The sequence below is a fragment of the Pelmatolapia mariae genome, linkage group LG20, assembly GCF_036321145.2.
Source record: "Pelmatolapia mariae isolate MD_Pm_ZW linkage group LG20, Pm_UMD_F_2, whole genome shotgun sequence".
Taxonomy (NCBI): domain Eukaryota; kingdom Metazoa; phylum Chordata; class Actinopteri; order Cichliformes; family Cichlidae; genus Pelmatolapia; species Pelmatolapia mariae.
In genome coordinates, this window is record NC_086244.1 from 36,678,328 (window position 1) to 36,696,329 (window position 18,002).

Sequence of the window (18,002 nt, forward strand, 5' to 3'; positions counted from 1 at the left end):
ATGTAGTACAGTAAGTGTATTTATGGCTTATTTAATGCTCCTCAGGCTCTGGGCTGTGGGCCAAAACAATTTAGAGAAACTCCAACTTGTTTTCGAGGAGGTTACATCCACCATGGCAGTGCTTTGTTCCTACGAGTAAACTAGTAGACTAGAACTGAGCAGAGAAGCGTTTCTCAGCAGAAGCCACTTCAAAGGTGATGGCTTTCAAAAAAGAGCTTTTCTGTTATATTATGGCCTTAATTGTCTTTCTTTTCCTCGTTGCACTCAAAATTTGGGATGAAAATTTAAAGACTTTTTTTGGTTGTAAAAACATGATTGGTTTAATAAAAAAAAGATGAAATAGCAGGTTGACCTAAAAGGTTTTTTGTTAAAAACCCAACCAAACGATCATGAAACAAATGTGTGAAACGAGCAGGTCAAGTACAGAGTGAAAAACGGTAAAGCAGCATCCTGGCGTTCAGCTCCATAAACTGTGCATGCTACATTCAGTGCATATTATCCATGCGCTTTACACACATAATTAGTATTAATATAATAATGTTGTTCTTATGCCTGCACCTGTGCTTATGTTCTAATATACCGCATCAGTGTATTACACTGGTATAGTAGAGCTAGCTAACAAAGCTAGATGTTACACTTAAATAGTACAAACTGCCAAAGTTATAACATTTGTTGGGATTAAAAATGATTTATTAAGAGATCAGAAAGCTACTTCACACCTATAAATGCAAAGAGCACTGATGTAAACCATCCTTCCTTACGTGACATCTGTCAGTTAGCTTGAGCCTAGCAGGGTTTTTGACAGTAGCATTGTACCTTTTAGGGCAGTGAGTCTTTAGTCTTGTGTGCCAAAGATCGTAGGTTCTGAACAGCTCTGTTAAAGTTCACCATGTCACAATACTAATTAGTGTCATCTATCTCTTCTTTGCAGAATGGCTTTGCTGTTGTCAGACCACCAGGGCATCACGCAGACCCCTCCAATCCCATGTAAGTGTGTGTTTGTGTGTGAGTCATAGTTGGTTTTCCTGTTCTTACTGCGCTGTCAGCACGTCCTCTGTGGATGATTGTGAAAGAGAAAAAAACTGACAGAATATAATATTTTTGTGGTGGGGGTTTGTTTACATGATGTTCTTTGCTTTTATTTTTTTATTTAATTTTTTAAGCAATATTTGTGCATCAATAACTTATTTTGCAGGACTCTTTACCCTGTTAAAGAGTAAATATAGTTTGTCTGATTGTATGCTAGGGACAATTTTCATGGTTCAGAATGATTTGGAGACCAGTCGGATACCTTCTTTTAAACATTTGTATTAGTACTGAACACCTTGCATGTCTCTCAAACCAAGAATAAAGAAACGTCAAAAAACGGCAAAAGTCAGAATCACACAGGTCTTTTCATTAACCAATTACCTTTAATCTTTAACTGACAAAAAAGTAAAGTCTTTATATTCTTTGTCTTTAAACATTGGCTCTGTCTCTGTCTTTCAGGGGTTTCTGTTACTTCAATTCTGTAGCTATAGCTGCTAAACAGCTCCAACACAAGCTCAGCGTCAGCAAGATCCTCATTGTCGACTGGGTAAGACTTCCTGTTAACTGTGGCCTCATTTTACTGTGTGATACCCATCCCCTTAGAACATGACTGTGGCAACTATTGTGCTAAAGTAATCTCTCCTCATTGCCATGGCTAGGACGTTCACCATGGTAATGGCACGGAGGAAGTGTTTTACAACGACCCCAGTGTTCTCTACATCTCACTTCATCGTTATGACGACGGAAACTTCTTCCCCGGCAGTGGGTCTCCCGCTGAGGTAGGTGACATCCAGGACTGTTTGCTTCCCTTTTGAGAGAGTAATGCTATCAGAGAAGAATGACATCAATTGTCTTTGTTATTTGGCGTTTAGGTTGGATCTGGAGCTGGTGAGGGCTTTAATGTGAATGTGGCGTGGACAGGAGGACTGGACCCACCCATGGGAGATGCTGAATACCTCGCTGCATTCAGGTAGAGCCAACTCTGGCTGTGTTTACAGCACAGTGCAGCTAAATGGGTGACAAATTATAATATAGTGATGGAAACCTCCCTGAACAGGGCTCTAGAGTGCGACCAATTTGGTCGCAAATGCGACCAAATTTTTCAATGGTGCGACTAAAAAAAAAATATTTGGTCACACCGGTGCGACCAACTGTTTGGGTAACAAAAACAAACAAAAAAAAAAATCTCTGCAACTCTCCGTGTGGTCAACAACAGACACACATTATGCCCCTATCGTGGACTAAACCAATCAGATAGTCAGGGGCGGGACCTCTCTGATTGGCCGTGGTCCAGTTGAAAGTGCAGTTGGAAGAGGGAGGTGAGTAGCTTGAATCAAGCGATATCGATTCATTAAATCCTGAATCGACTTTTAAATATAACCTGTGTTTTGCCAGAAACGCCAGATTCTCAGATTAAAGCTCACAAAACTATTTCAACAACCACCAAACAGCAAATGAGAGCAGGTACACGGACTCCACACAAAGATTCGGACTCGGCTTTCTCACCCGACGGCCCGTAGACGGACACGCTGTCGGAGCTCAACGATTCTGATGCGTCGGGTCCGCGCTGTGTTGACGTCTTTTTACGCTGATTCTGAGCTGCAGGTTTTGTCTCTCTCCAACCAAAATTCACCGAGCCAGCAGCAAAAGAAGCAGCAAACTACGCTTCACATTTGCTCAATGTCGTCATGAATTCCCTCTGAGTTCTGCTGTTTTGCTTCCACCACGATAAAAATCACACTTCATGCACAGCTCTCTCTCTCTCTCTCTCTGTACTTCAAGAACAGTTTCCCGTCTCAAATCTCTGTTTTCTGACTTATTACCCACCAGTCTACCGTTGTTTACAGCGCTGTCGGCCGCTGTAACACTTAAATGACCTCGGACAAGAAAGCCTAGTTTCTGCTGTTCAATACTGAAGAAATTTAAACTTTTTAAAATTGTGCAAAATTACAGAACATTGCAGAATATTTTTAAGGTTATCTGCTATAAAAACCCAGACCAGAAAAATCTCCTTCATATTTTTCTGTGTTTTATTCTCAGTTACTTTCACACAAAGGCATCTGCTGTGATGTTCACAATTCTGATGAAGTCTCACATGTATCAGTACTGATAAATGATCAGAATTATAATATTTCTGACTGTCTGAGGCTAAATTGAATCGAATCGGGACTTTGAGAACCGGAATCGAATCGATTATAGAAATCAGTGATGATACCCAGCCCTAGTGAGTAGCCTAGGCCCGACAGAAGTGGATGTAGCTGTGGGTAATAAGAAAAGATGAAAAGAACTATTGATAACTTTTTTGTTAAGTTAAGGCCTGATCCGTCTGAAATTCATAGCCAGTGCTCTGACACGGTGCCATCAATCTTTGAATGCTGAAAAAGCAGCAGTGTATCCAGAAAACACATTATATGCTGTGATAAATGCACTGCCCAAGTGTCCCCTCTCCCCACTGCCTTTCAGCGGCAGGCAGCAGCAAACAGGTCGTCAGAGGAGGCTAAGATGATGATTAAGTTTAACATTTTCTACAATATTGACAAAGCACTTTAAGCACAAGATTGTTAGTTAATAATTTAGAAATGAATATTGTCTGTATGGACTACAACTTCCCCCCAAAAAAAGTGCACATGTAAAACTGTGGTGTTAAGCGATGTGGTTGAAAAATTTGAGTGCGCCTAACTTTTGTGCCGGTGCGCCTAAATTTTTAAAGTTAGGCGCACCGGTGCGCCCATGTCAAAAAGTTAGTCTAGAGCCCTGCTGAAATATTTCTCTTAAATGTTCAGTTGGGTTGAATGAAGGTTGCCTTGTTGAATAAGATACATGATTCACATTATTACTTTCCAGTGGCCCCTTGTGCCATCCATGGAAATATCTGCGTTCGCCATGCCATGCAACACAGAGTTCTTTATTCGTTAGCTTTTTCATGGAGACTGGAAATATATCAAAGTGTAGAAAGAATGAACATTTATAGGTATTTTCTCTTTTCCTGTGCGACAGTAGTTTTGATCGATAAGGACAGTGTCATTTAGCACAAGTGTAATCAGTAGATTTCTCCCATTTCCTCTAAACTGAGCCACAACTGAAACACTGAAGCCGATCAGAGACTCAGCTCCCCGCTACCTCTGACGTACTTCTTGCGTAATTAATAATCCTTGTCATTTGGAGAGCATGTGTCTGGCCCTCCCTGTTTCCAATAACTTCAGATGGTTTACAGTAAACGGTCTCCAGGTCTTGTGTTTGACAGATTGCAAACCGTTACTTCCTGCTGGTGGGTTGGATAATTGTCATCGGTGGGAGTTTAGCACCAATAAAGTTTCAGTCTTGTGGGCTCTTTGGTTGTCTGGTGCTTCCAAGCCCCAAGGAAACACTGGCAACCATGTGGTTACTGGAAAAGAGGCACAGTGGTGAGCTCAAAGACATAAGTGGGGGAACTCTGCATATATGCATGTCCACAAATGTTTAAACCCAAACACGTAAGATCAAACATATTCAAGTACGTATCAGGTGGATCGGTCATAATCCGGAAACTCGGGAAATGACAAAATAGCCGGGCGCCTTCAACAGTGATCTGCCAAAATATTTAGTTCTGACTGTTTACTCCCCATAATACACAAGCTCACTCTGTGTGAGTTTTATTTATGCAGTGCTCCTTTAGTTCTAGAGCATTTCTTAAAAGTGCTTGTTTTAGGACTGGCTCTTAGTTTTATTTGGATTTTTGGGTAGAGTTTATCCACACATTGGTAGTCAGAGCATGTCTTATATTCCCAGGGCAATGGTGACAAAAATACTTCTGTGTCGAGTGTGAAGAGAAACATTACTGTAAGTTCAGTTTGAAATTTTGTTACCTTTAAAGCCAGTGGATCTATTTTCTGATCATTTGTATTGAGGTTTGGTCCCTTGACTTCAGTGCTTTAATACCGTCCCTAACATTCAGGACGCTTTTGATTATCTGGGATGTTTGTACCTTCTAGAGTAACATGATAAAATACTGATCTCTTTTTTTTTTCGGATTTAAAACAGACTTTGCATTTTTTTAAAGAAGTATCACTAACAAAATTAAGTTGAAAGGGTCTCTAAAGTAATCAGATCTTACTTGAGAGGAGCGCGCTGACTCATCTGCAGTGGACACAGTGAAATTGCTTCAGAGTATCATCTTTAGTACATAACACAGATCTGGACCTAATAGAACTTTTAAGTAATTTTCTGTTTTTCACTCTGCCTGGAGCCCCATGAGGACAAAAGATCACGACATCAAAGCTTTCTCAGATAATTGCATTCTCAGTTATACAAAATAATACTGATGCTAATATGTGAGCTTTTTGTATATAAGTTGCAAAACTACAGAAACTCACATTTCTTCCACATGCAGTGGAGTATGGTGCAACGATTTTGTGACCCAGCCATTCAACACCACTTTAGATTTACTACATGTTTGAATTATTCTTATTGTGAAAAAAGTAGATCTTTATTTAGAACGTCAGGCTAATCGAATCAGCCTGCATGTCTTAAATGTAGCAGTGAGCTCATTTTTCTGACAGTGTTCAGAATAAATAAATAACTGTGCTGGATTTCCTGATGAGGATTAGCTGGAAGTATTTTTTAGCTATTTTGAAAGCAAATGTTTATAATTCTATTATGATTAGCCTGTAGGTCAACATAATCCCTGTTTAAGCCCTAATGGGGAGGTGCTTTGCCTGAAAAACTTTTTAAAAACCCCAACTCCCTCACCGCTCAGCCACCCAGCATTTAAAGCGCTATGAATGAGTTTTGTAATTAATAAAGTTTTTTTGAAAGCATCGAAGGGTTTGTGGAAAAACACAAAGTGCCGGTGCTGTTTAATGGAATCCATTTTATGAGTTAAGTTTGGAAGCCCTTAGCTGCAGAGGGGGAGCTTTGTTGTATTTTCACCTTATCCCTCACTCACCCTCCCCACCCTTAAGTTTTCCATCACCCCAACCCTCACCCACCACCACCCAGCACACATTCTCGCCCTCTTCCTGTCCTCCCTTGATTGATCTTTAATAACCGTCCCCTCCTTTCCCCAATCCTGCCCTCCCCTCCTTTCTTCCATCTTTCCATTAGTTTGTCTGCAGTCTCTCTCTCTCTAGGGGGACCGTGGCAGCTTTAATGGCTCTACAGGGGAGGTGGGGTTGGGTTTTGCGGTCAGGCGTGTGGGGATGAGTGAGGAGTGTGCACACGCTTTTGATTCATATCTGCATCGGTGTGATAAAGCTTAGGCCTGCTTTATGAATTACAATTATTGGACGAATCAAAGCACCGCTGATGTGCGTTTGCATCAGTGCGCGTGCATGCTCATTTTGGAATGTGTTTGTTTTATCTCGGCGACCTTATTTCTCTGTATGAGCTCATGTTGTCCATCTGCACGCAGTCATGTCAGCAGTATGCGTTTGGATATGTGCGCCTCTGTGTCTGTGTGTGCGTGTGCTTGAAGGGGGAAGGAGGGGAGGTCTCCAAAGTCCCCAGGCAGAATAATGAAGGTAAATGGATCCCAGATGGACTGTTTTTCCTCTTTTTCCCTGTGTTGTCAATGACGTGAGGAGAGTGACAAGCCTCTAATGGGAAACAGACTCACACGCTGCGGCTTTGAACTTCTCGCCAACAGCATCGAGTCGAGCTTCTCCCCGTCTCCGGACAGTACTACTTTCTTCCCTAACAACAAGAGCATTAAGGACAATTTCATCTATTGGAAATCCACAAAGAAGTTAGCGAGTATAAGAGCTGACAAAACAACAATATGACTTTGTTGAGCTGGCTTGTGTTCCTCGAGCTCTGCAGCTTCTCCCACAGAGGAAACAATAGTTCTTTGTCAGCTGTGCTCGGGTTGCTGAGTCTGGGATCAGCCAGTACGTGGTTTCACTTGTCATGTTAATGACTTCTTTAGATTTAATGGTAAATATTTGTCATGTGTCCAGTTTGGACATGCCCAGTTGTGTTTGAAAACGGCTATATTTCACTGAATGCTCGGGCCGGTCTTCATAAGCACCCTAATGAAATGAATCCACACCGAAGTGCTTCTGTCAGCAGTTTATTTAAACATTGAATCAACAGAGATGGAGACTACAGCTGGTTCTTCTTTGCTTTTCATCACTTTGTGTCCTGTTAGTGCAACTTAACTTCCCCCACGATGTTTCAGTGGTGATGTCAATATATAGTTTTGTGTTAATTTTGTCAACGGTGTTGATTTTTCAAATCAATCAGTGACTCAGTTTCCTGTTGAACTTTATAATTAAGGCTCAAATGTGCACATCAGAATTTTTTGTCCTATTCCTCGACAGCAATGTGTTTCTAACAACTGTAGGTGCGTGTTACAGCCAGGAAAATGACACAAAAGTACAAAACACACAAGATATTTGAGTAAAATTACACACTCCTTTGAAGACTGTACTGGAAACCAGCAGAATCCCCTACAACCATCCCTTCCCAGTCCCTTGAAGTCATTATGAGCTCTGTGTGTTCATACAGGTCTGTGGTGATGCCGATCGCTCAGGAGTTCTCTCCGGATGTAGTTCTGGTGTCAGCCGGGTTTGACGCCGCCGAGGGAAACCCCGCTCCTCTAGGAGGCTACAAGGTCTCCGCCAAATGTAAGAACAGTTTCCCACCGCAGACTGCACTTGGTCTTAACCTTTGTCTTATTTGTAGCAGGACACAGTGAAACTTTCTGTTAAGACCCTGAGTATCTCAAGATATTAGAGTTTCTTGAAGCTCATGTTTAGCATGAACAAAAAAGCAGGATTCAAGTTCCTTCTACTGTGTCTTGCTTCACCGCTGATATTACCATAATTACAGTAATTAGTAATTGGTATGTTGCTGTGGGAGGATCTACGGATGAAAATATGCATTTGTTTTTGGAGACTATTGGAAATTGCAGCAGTTCACCTGCCAAGCTTTGTTGTCATTTAATGTTAACAACTCTGTGTGCGTGTGTTTGTGTTCGCCGCAGGTTTCGGTTTCCTGACCCGTCAGCTGATGTCTCTAGCAGGAGGCCGTCTGGTTTTGGCCCTTGAGGGAGGTCACGACCTCACAGCAATCTGTGACGCATCTGAAGCCTGTGTCAGTTCACTCTTGGGCATACAGGTATGACTAATGGAGTTCTTTACCAGTGTTTGTTTTTTTTACAGTTAGCTGGAGCACAGTGTACCATTTTTACTACAGTTAGAGGGACTTTCCTTCACTCAGTGTATCTCAGAGTTCGACAGGTTTTGGGGTTCGTTATTCTTTCATTTTGTACAAGTGTCACTCGTCACATCATGGATCAGCTACCACAATGTGCTCACTGAAGTGGTGCTTCCATTTCAATAAACATAGTGCCAAGTTTTGACAGAATTGATCACAGTCCTACTTTACCAGCAGATGATCAGTGCTGAAATTCTTTCCAGGGTCAGCTGAATTCTGGTTTATTGTCAGGATGTTAAGACTATTTTTAAAGGTCTTGCAAAACAGGCAGGCTAATGAAACATCCTAGGTTTAACCAGTTTGTGCATGTGTAAGCTTCAAATGAAAAATAAATAATGTATTTTTAATTTGTAGAAATTAAATGATACTGTTGTAGCCATTTTGGTTCTAAAGATCATGTTTTGTTGTGTATCTGTCCTGTAGGAACCGCTGCCGGAGGACGTCCTCCTCCAGAAGCCCAACGCTAACGCAGTCCGCTCCCTACAAACTGTCATACAGATACAAAGTGAGCAGCACTTATGTTTCATCTTCTTCTCTGCTTTTTTATTTCAGTTGTAATCAACACTTGACCAGTGGATATGACGTTAAAACTACAACGTTGAAATTCGCTTGACATTTTTGTTACATCTTGTGTGTTTGCAGGTCAGTACTGGCAGAGTGTGAAGGCCTACAGTGGATCAGTGGGTCTGTCATACATGGCTGCTCAGAGCAGAGACTGTGAGGAAACGGATGCTGTCAAGGCTTTGGCCTCGCTCTCTGTTGGAGTTCTTTCAAGCAAGAGGTACAGTGCATGGACACAAACACACACCGTCAAAAATCCCACTTCCATCCTTTATATTGATGCAAACTCTCCCAGGTCTCTGCTCACATGTGCTTTTCACACTTCCCTCCAGCCTCCCTGATGAGCCAATGGAACATGACAGCGACTCCATGTAAGAAAACCCAACCAATCACCTCGCAGAACGTTCAGAAGCCTCAGATCTCCCGTGCTGTCATATGAACATGAAGGGGACACATTTTCAAAGCCACTGAGCCCCGACCTTCTTCACACATACGCAGACCAACCGAGACACAATACTGAACCTCTACAGACCCGCCGTTATGAGCACCTCAATGCTGGTAACCACTCGGCTGAAGCCAGCAGCACTACCTGCAGCTGAGTAACCTTCTGAAACCTCACCAAAGAGCAATACAAGTTGATTTCAATAGTCTTCTCATGTCTTCTTACTGACATTGGACCGTGTGTGTGTGCGTATTGTCAGGGCCACAGCCCTGTTACCACAAACCTTTGAGGATCAGACCAAAACTCAGAAGTGGACTTGAGCTCTGATTCCTCTTGGAGCACCAGCAGCTGTTTTTGTTGCCTTACCTTTGCCTTAATACCAACATCAGAGGGAAACTTCAGATCATAAATTCTTTCTGCCACATTGCTTCTCATATCAGACTCGAACTGAGCGGGATGAAAAACAATGCAGAACCAAACTACTGTATGCCATCAGGTAAAGGCGTATATGCTTGATGGACACGATGCAAACGTAGCACCATGAAGAAGTGGCCCCATCATTAAGAAACAAGATTTAAAAAAAGAGAGACCTAGTTGCTGCGTCTGCTATAATGATGTCATTACCTACAATTTAACCACTAGAAGAAGACGACAAAGCAAAGAAGAGGAAACAAAGACACAAAACAAAGAAAGAACGGGCAGTTCTTCATTGTTTTATTGCACTGTTCATTCCATAATGTGAACCATGAGAAATTCCAAAGCTCTGGGAAAGAAAAAACAAACTTCTCCTCTCTGTAGATAATTTAAAGTTTTTTTTGAAGATTTGGATGAAATGTTGTTTGCTATCTTTTTCCCAATCTTCATCTGAGATGTCTTAAGTGGTCCCTGACTGACTGTGGACACGTCTGGGCTGAAATACTGTAGAGTTTAATTCATCTGAAAAGTAGGCAATATTTTCAAAGCAGAATTATTATTTACTGCTGTTCAGTGTCTTACATTCATGTGCATTTAAAAGCCTACACACACACACACACACACACACAGCAATGACGAACTATCGATGTACCACTAGTATTCAATACTGTGTATTATTGTTTATATTTGAGACTAAAGGAGTGTTCATTCCACCGTGGCACCACTGAGGACCACTGTATTGTTCTATTGTAGTAGCAATACTGTTAATGCACTTAAAGGACATCACCCAAAGAAAATTGCCTTAAAACAGCCTGCACTTGGTGATGGGACTGTGTTGAAGCACCGCAAGGGACCAGTATGGATACTGCTCCCACAGCGACTTGACTTTTGTAAAACAACGTTTAAACCTGTGGATTTAGATGAACATCACATATGCAGTCTTTTTGTAAATTGTTTGATTTGGTTAATGAGTACAGTGACTTGTTTTTGTTTTTTTTATTTTGGTGAATATTTAGTTCATTATCTATAATCCATCACAGCCTAATTAAGGAAATGAATGCTATGTTGAAGTGAACTTCATTGTGAGAATCTTGTTTTCATTCAAACTGTTTTCATGCAATCAGCCTAGACAACGCTACAACACGTCAGTCCATCATCTAAGCTGATGTTTGTAATTGACATGTTGTCAATCATTTGACGTTTGTTTTTTGGGGGGGTTGGACCACCCTCTTAAAGGGGCATATAAAGGGCTCGGCATTCCAAACAGTCAAAGAATGTCCGAGATTGTGTTTCTTCGTTTTTCTTCGAGGTTATTTTGTAGCAAAATCTAGTTTGTTAAAGTATTTTTTTCCCATCATATGAGGTTTGACCAGTTTCACATTTTGATGACCAGTACTAATGTTTTTAGTTTTGAGCTTTTGAAGGTAAAGTGTAAAGTTCAGACCTCTGTTAACAGCGAATAACTACTAGAATTCTTAGCTGATCAGTGCAGTCACTCTTTAGCTTTGTCTAAAAGTTATCTTTGTTTTTTTGTTTTTTGTTTTTTTACATCCATGATTTGATTGATTGAACAGCACAATTAGATTTTTTTCCATGATTTTGGTGTTTATAAGTAACAAAGAATCATTTTTTTTAATCCGGGTAAAATAAAAAACTGTTTAGAGCATTTGTTTTAATCAGACCCTGGGCACACTCTGCCCGACAGGAGGCCTCGGAGCTTTTACCTTAAACAAAAATTACAGTGGACACCAAAATGTAATTTTTTTCTTTTTTTAATTATCCCAATGTTGCTGCAGTACTCGTGTATCTCAACAGGAATTACTGAGAAAATGTTGCACGGAGGATCGTTGTTCTCCGATAAATGCAGCTGGTATGTCTTTCTTGTAGAGTATCAGAGTATTCTCGACAGCAAAGTGGCAGCATTGAAACGTGATGCTGCGTCTTTCTTAAAAGAAAGTAAAGTATGAAGTCAACGTTATCTGACGTGTGTGTGTGTGTGTGTGTGTGTGTGTGTGTGTGTGTGTGTGTGTGTGTGTGTGTGTGTGTGTGTGTGTGTGAGAGAGAGAGAGAGAGAGAGAGAGAGAGAGAGAGAGAGAGAGAGAGAGAGAGAGAGAGAGAGAGAGAGAGAGAGAGAGAGAGAGAGAGAGAGAGAGTGTTGTTATTGCATGCACACTAGTACATAATGTGTATGGATTTGCAAGTGTTAAACTGCTTGTCTGTGATTCTGTAAATGACCTCTCTTGTATTATACTCGTGTTTTTGTTTGGTCTTTTGTAGAGGCCAGTATTGCCTCAGCTCTTAATTCCCTTTATTACTTATGTAATTTGTACCTTCTTCTTAAAGAAAGACACTGTAAATAGTAACTCAAAGACCAAAATACACGTTGCACATGTGCCTTGATGCATTCAGTAGTATGTGTATTGGTAACTCTTAACTAACTGGACTTACAGTAACTCTGTATCTCTAAACATGACATTGAAATCTTTATTTCATACTATTCTTTATTATTTACTTATATGTTATTTTCTTACATTTCCTACCATTTGTATGTATAGAAAGATTGTCTATTTTGTACTTTTGTCTTTTCCTCTTGATTAAAAAATAATTTCCAGTATAAGCCCTTTATTTTTTCCTTGTCATTTTTTTCAGAAAGTTATTTTTTCTGCAGAAATTAACACTAATAGTGTACACTATACTGTGAATCAGAAAAGACCCATTGTAAGAAAGGAAAATACACCTATGACAAACACAAATTATGAGCATAATGGACTTGTTTAGTCTGAGATCTGCTAGAACTGTTTATCCATTTAATACAAGTTTTAATAAGTGTATACATGCAATATCACTTTTGATATTATATATACTTTACTTAAAAGTAGCGTTTAGCTGATGGACCTGATTGCCCCCACTCAATATGATGATTGCATTTCTAAAAGAAGTGCAGTAAATCTGAAATACTGTATATAAAAGGTGGACATTTCTAGGTCAGAAAAGTAAAAAGATAATGGAAGTGCCTTAAATTTGCATTCTTTCTAACAGTCAGCAGGGGGCAACTTAATGATGCTTAAGGCTCTTTTGTCTGCTAGCTCAGTAAACACTTTCCTTTAATTACAAAGGAAATTACAAATTACAGCATTCTGTTTGTTTTGTAACTTATTGTTTCCATTAGTGAGAAAAATGTTAGGATAAGTCAGGCTCTGCTATGCCATGTCAGTGTCGCTGACCTGTGAGGATGTAGTGTCGTAGCTGACAGCGAAAACGCGTCACTTGATATTTAAGAGACATTTAAAAATACTAAATCACTTAGTTTCAAGTCACACCTTTCAGATGGTTGTTATGGTTGGTAATTGATTGCTAACCAAACTTGCTAGCACTAGCTTAAAACTTAGGACTTCATCTGTTCATCTGAATATCGTCACTTCGGCATCTATAAATCCAGCACGATGGCTGCTAACAAGCTAACACTAAAGAGTAAAGTTGCTGGTGAGTGTATTTAAGTTGTGTCAAAATCATTTGGATTTATATTTTTCTGTAAACCACAGCACATCAGAAGCTGTAAATCGGGGAGCTACATATCTTAGCAGACAGATATCACGAGTCTTAAGATCATGTTATTCTCGTTTCATTTGGGAGCTTTGTCATCACTGTATGGTTTACAATTCAGGGTTTTTGTAACAAAGTTCTTCATTTCGTTTTATACTGTATGTTCCCTTGCGATCATAAAAATGAAAATAAAATACTCTTACCTTGTAGTGCAAAAGCTTTATTGATTTAGTGTTTGTTAAATCATCAAGTTGCAAAACAGTAACTCTACAGCACAACTGAGATGATAAAGCTATAAGTTATTATTTAGGTCTAAACATACTTAATTGTGCACTTAAGTGCACTTAATTGCACTTTAACATGTTTCTTTTGGGAAGAATTAAGTGTTCCTGACCGGGCAAAGGCACACAGACCTCGTTAAAAAACAGAAAGCAGGGGGAGGCAGGAGGAAGGAAAAGGAAAGGAGACAGTTTAACAAGAGAGACAGGAGACAAGGAAGGCGTGGTGAGAGTATAAATCTGTGCGCCAATCACTGAAAATAAGAACTTCATGAAAGTTTTGCAGATAGTTTTATTTTTCAGGAGTTTTCTGCTTATGATGCTTTACGAAGTCATACTGTGTCAGTATGTAAAGCATCACACTGTACACATTTCAAGTAATAAGTCATAAAAGCAAAGCCTGATTTTAAAGTCTGAGAAGTGCACAAGAGATGGATACGCTAATGCACTCTGAAATGAAGCCTGGCTTTGACTACACAATCTTTTACAGCGACAGCTATAATATCAGTTTCTTTAAGGTACTACAGAAGGAAAGTGGTCAAAAAATGTTCTCGGTAAATGACGGCACTTTGTATGTATAGCTGATCCTCGTTTTCCCACATTACTCTGAAGCATGACATACAAAGTGCATACGCAGAAAGAAGAACAAGGAGCAGAACAGAGATTCAAAAGAAAGATCACAGTCACTTTATTCAGCAGCTGGTCAGACAAAGAAAGACATATTACTACTGTAACCACTTATACACATCAGCATTGGATGTTGCGTATATAAAAATAATTCAAAATTCCTGTTTCCAAGTAAGAATGGCATTAAAGGCAGGATGTAACTATATATTATTCTAAGGCAGCTCAAGCGCGAGATGAGTCACTTTCAGTTTCAATTTGATCCATAAATGAAAATTTAGAATACAACTTGAATTACATGACAACATAGAGAATAGGCAAGGCCATGCACTCATTTTTAATCGTTGCATTTCACATAGAAATGCACAGGGGCTGCTTTTTCTCTGTTGGCCCACAACTGGATTCTTTCTAAATGTCAAGTGTCTTCTAACATGTCAGTGAAGTCTAGCCTTCAGAGACCGCACTGTGCTGACTGTGGGGCTCGGTAAACATCTCCATAAGTCTTTAAAAGAGCTGGAAACATTAGCTACCTCCCTGGGACGTTCTAATGATAGGTTGCCGGTCTTCATGTATTTTGGCAGTGAGGGGAGAAATGGATTGTCATGGATGTGCTTTGAAGTCAAACAGCATGTCAGTCCTGTTGTCTTGAAATAACTGTAAACCTTACACTTAATGTTCATTGCGTCTCACAAAACAAAAGCCTACAATATTAGAAAGAAAGGTATATCATTTGGTAATGATGTGGACTCCAATAGCAGTTCCCTAGTGGAGCCAATGTATTGAAAAAAGTGTATTTTTTTTAAGTGCATAGTTGCATGTGTGCACCTCTACATTTGTGTGTATAAATCAGCTCTCACCTCCTCCATCACTACCAGTGGTTTATGGGAGCCCAGCAGGGAGCCACATCAGCCTTCCCCTTTGATGGTGACACACATGATTCATGGCTTTCCGAGACCGTTTGTTTTCATTACGCCTCCTCGTCAGCTCGCTAGCTGTATCACGGTTTCGTGCAACGCAAGCAAATTTGGGCCAGAACGAGAGGAAAGAATGTCAAGGGGAGAGGTTTTTTTGGCACTGAAAGAAACAAAGGGGCTAGGTTTTGGGATGGACAAGAAACTTCAGGCAGGGTGACGGACGGCCGTGGCTGCTTTTTTTTTTCTTTTTTCCAACTTTTGCTAAGGTTCAGAGGTAGTCAGGGATTCGTAAAATGTCAGTGTTGGAAAACCAGGAGCTGAAAGACCACGGAAAAGTCAAAAGCCTGACAACTCTTGCAACATTCAGTATGGTGTTCGCAGTTCTTTCTTTCTTTTAAGTCCTCTGCTCTATGGATATTACACAAACCTTTATACACTTTCTACCTCAAGAGAGAAAGAAAGTTAAATAAAAAATGGCTCATTGTGTGTAGACCTATGGTGATGATTATGTTACTGATAATAATGATAATACTGATTTTATTTAAGGTGATAAAATCAGGGGTGATGGCAATGATGATGAAACCAGCTGTCATGCTTCAGTACCTGAGAGAGCTGATGGGTCAGGGGGCTCCAGCAGAATTAGCTGTGCTGCTATGAAGCGTCAAAGACGATCGAGTCCTTAACCATCAGCTTGATGAAGCGAATGCATGTTGAATGAAAGCTTCCATTGTGATTCATGTAAACAAAATACACATGTTAAAAGAAAAAAGAGAGAAAACAATCCCTAAATAAGCTAGCAGTCCCTGCTGCATTTCTTGAACTCATTGCATTTGCATTCGTGAGCAGTGATAGCTGCTTTGGAAAAAGCAGACAAGTGGAATGACAATAATCCACGGTTACATCTCATAAGTTCATAACCAATCAAACAAATGCTCATGTGAAAGCTTCCTCTCATGAAGTGTTACGCTGTCTTTTCATTGAGGCAACCAGATCGCAACCGAGGTGTCAAGTAGTGTGAATCCACTAGTGAGCAGACACAGTTTGGACATCTCCTCAACCCCTTTGCATCATACTTTTTAGGCTTCCAGACAAGGCTAGTGACCAGCAGACATGGTTGACCAGGCTCCCTCCATCCTCCAGACAGAGAAAGCATAGCTCAGTCTCTCATGGGCCAGGTAGTTACATCCTGCCAGCTTGGTGTCCATCTCATCACTCTGCAGAACCTGGTACAGAAAGTCAATGTAGCGTGACGCCAACTTAAGTGTCTGGATCTTGCTCAGTTTGTCAGAGGGGAGCGTTGGGATTATTTTGCGCAACGAGGCAAAGGCTTCATTCAGAGATCGCGTCCGCTGGCGCTCCCGGATGTTGGCGATGACCCGCTGGGCATGTGGGTCCTCGAGGCCGCTTGAAAGACCTTCAGGGCTGGGACCGGGTGCAGGAGAAAGGGAAAGCGGGTGATGCTGAGGACTCTTCTTGAGCTTTTTGGGGCCAGTTGAATTGTAGCTCTGAATGTTATCTACTGGCTTGACCTTGCCGTCGTCTGCCGACATGGTGGGTGTAATTGCGGAAATGTGATCCTCCATTTGGGCACCCATCTGCCGCTTACGCCCGGTGATCCCCGGCGTCGCAACCACAACAGGACAGGCGTTAGAAAGTGGTCTTTTGTTGTTCTCCTTGCTGGACACCACCCCTCCCTCAGGATGGTCATTTGAGTGTTCCTCCTCTCTCATGCTTGGCCACGTTTTTCTTCTATCTCCTCTCTTCTTTATTTCACTGTATCCTTCACTCTTATTTTGTCCAGTTTCCTTTAATGTCTCTGTCCACTCCTCCACCCGTAACAGCAGTGTCCCTCCCTTCTGATTGCTGTCGGGAACTCCCTCAGTACAGCCGCGGGTTTCTCTGATCTTCTGCTGGGTTCTTCTTCTTCGCCAACCAACTTTTCACGTTGTCATATCCAGACATGCCAAACCAAAACACGTAAGTAATGAGTTCAGTTTTGGATCAGCTCTGTCGCGTTACATGTTAAAAATCTCTTCCCGTACTCGGTGAGAGAACGCTGCATCAGCAAAGCTAGAATGTTCTCATGTCCCACTCCCACTGCAGCATGTGAGACAACAGCAAACCGAATCAGACTTTTTAAAGCGAAGGGAGCATGAAGCTTTCAGCTGCCCACCCATCTGACTCACTGATTGGTCCAAAGGTTTCTTTTTCTGGGGGACAGCTGAGCAGAAGACAACAGAAAAAAATGAATTCTGACTGATTGGTCGGATCAAAGGGATGAGGCGGAGACAAAGGTGTGCCATACAACCAAGTGAAACGAATCGCTCTGACGTTTCTGGTCCCAGAAGTTGCCCGAGTTTATAGGTTCCAGATTTCCTCTAAAGCAAGCCATTACCATCCCCCGCCTCTCGCAGACCGTTCTCTGTCGTCTCCTCTTAACAGTTCAGCACAGTTAACCATTGCCTTCAATATAATTAAAAAGAAAAAAATTCATAAAAAAGAAGCTCCACCAATGTTTGTCTCTGATTATAAAGTTGGGCAAAGTTCAACTTGGATTTTTCTGCACCTAGGCTGTTTTTTGTGCTTTACAAATAATGAAATGTGGTGATTTTTTAAACACATTCCAAGCAGATGGAGTAATAGTTAAAACTTGGAGAAAAGAAAATTTAGCTAGTGTTGCGATTTTGGCCGTATGCAATGATTAAAGGTGTGGGATTAACAGGAACTGCTGTATATAATACTTATTAAATTACATGAAATATAATTAACATGGTAGTCTATTACCACAACACTTGGCCACCAATGAAGCACCATTATTTTCCATATATAGTAAATGCAAAAATAAATAAATAACGATCTCTTGTATAAAGAGTTGATACATTTCCTTACAATACTAAAAGAATGAAGACAGAAGGTTCTTGTTTTTGAAACAATACTGTTTTATTTTACTGGCAATGTCTTAGCTGTAGTTACTAAACACAGACCTGGAGGGAGGAAGGAGCT

The 18,002-nt window shown here is 40.8% G+C and overlaps 2 protein-coding genes across 4 annotated transcripts in view; one reads left to right on the plus strand and one right to left on the minus strand.

The window, feature by feature from the left end:
- Nucleotides 1-9,841, plus strand: part of hdac7a (histone deacetylase 7a) — a 55,164-nt gene extending 45,323 nt beyond the window's left edge. For all 3 annotated transcript variants that reach the window (XM_063464657.1, XM_063464658.1, XM_063464659.1), the window contains 9 exons: nt 932-987; nt 1,489-1,576; nt 1,689-1,808; nt 1,902-1,999; nt 7,513-7,631; nt 7,991-8,124; nt 8,647-8,728; nt 8,866-9,004; nt 9,117-9,841. In XM_063464657.1, coding sequence (XP_063320727.1) covers nt 932-987; nt 1,489-1,576; nt 1,689-1,808; nt 1,902-1,999; nt 7,513-7,631; nt 7,991-8,124; nt 8,647-8,728; nt 8,866-9,004; nt 9,117-9,159 — 879 coding nt within the window. In that variant the 3' untranslated portion in view covers nt 9,160-9,841. The remainder of the gene's footprint in view (nt 1-931; nt 988-1,488; nt 1,577-1,688; nt 1,809-1,901; nt 2,000-7,512; nt 7,632-7,990; nt 8,125-8,646; nt 8,729-8,865; nt 9,005-9,116) is intronic.
- A 6,252-nt stretch (nt 9,842-16,093) lies between these two features.
- Nucleotides 16,094-16,729, minus strand: LOC134618976 (twist-related protein 2-like). Its single transcript, XM_063464639.1, has one exon. It carries the CDS (start codon nt 16,727-16,729, stop codon nt 16,094-16,096), a length of 636 nt encoding a protein of 211 aa, XP_063320709.1.
- Between the last annotated feature and the right edge of the window lie 1,273 nt (nt 16,730-18,002).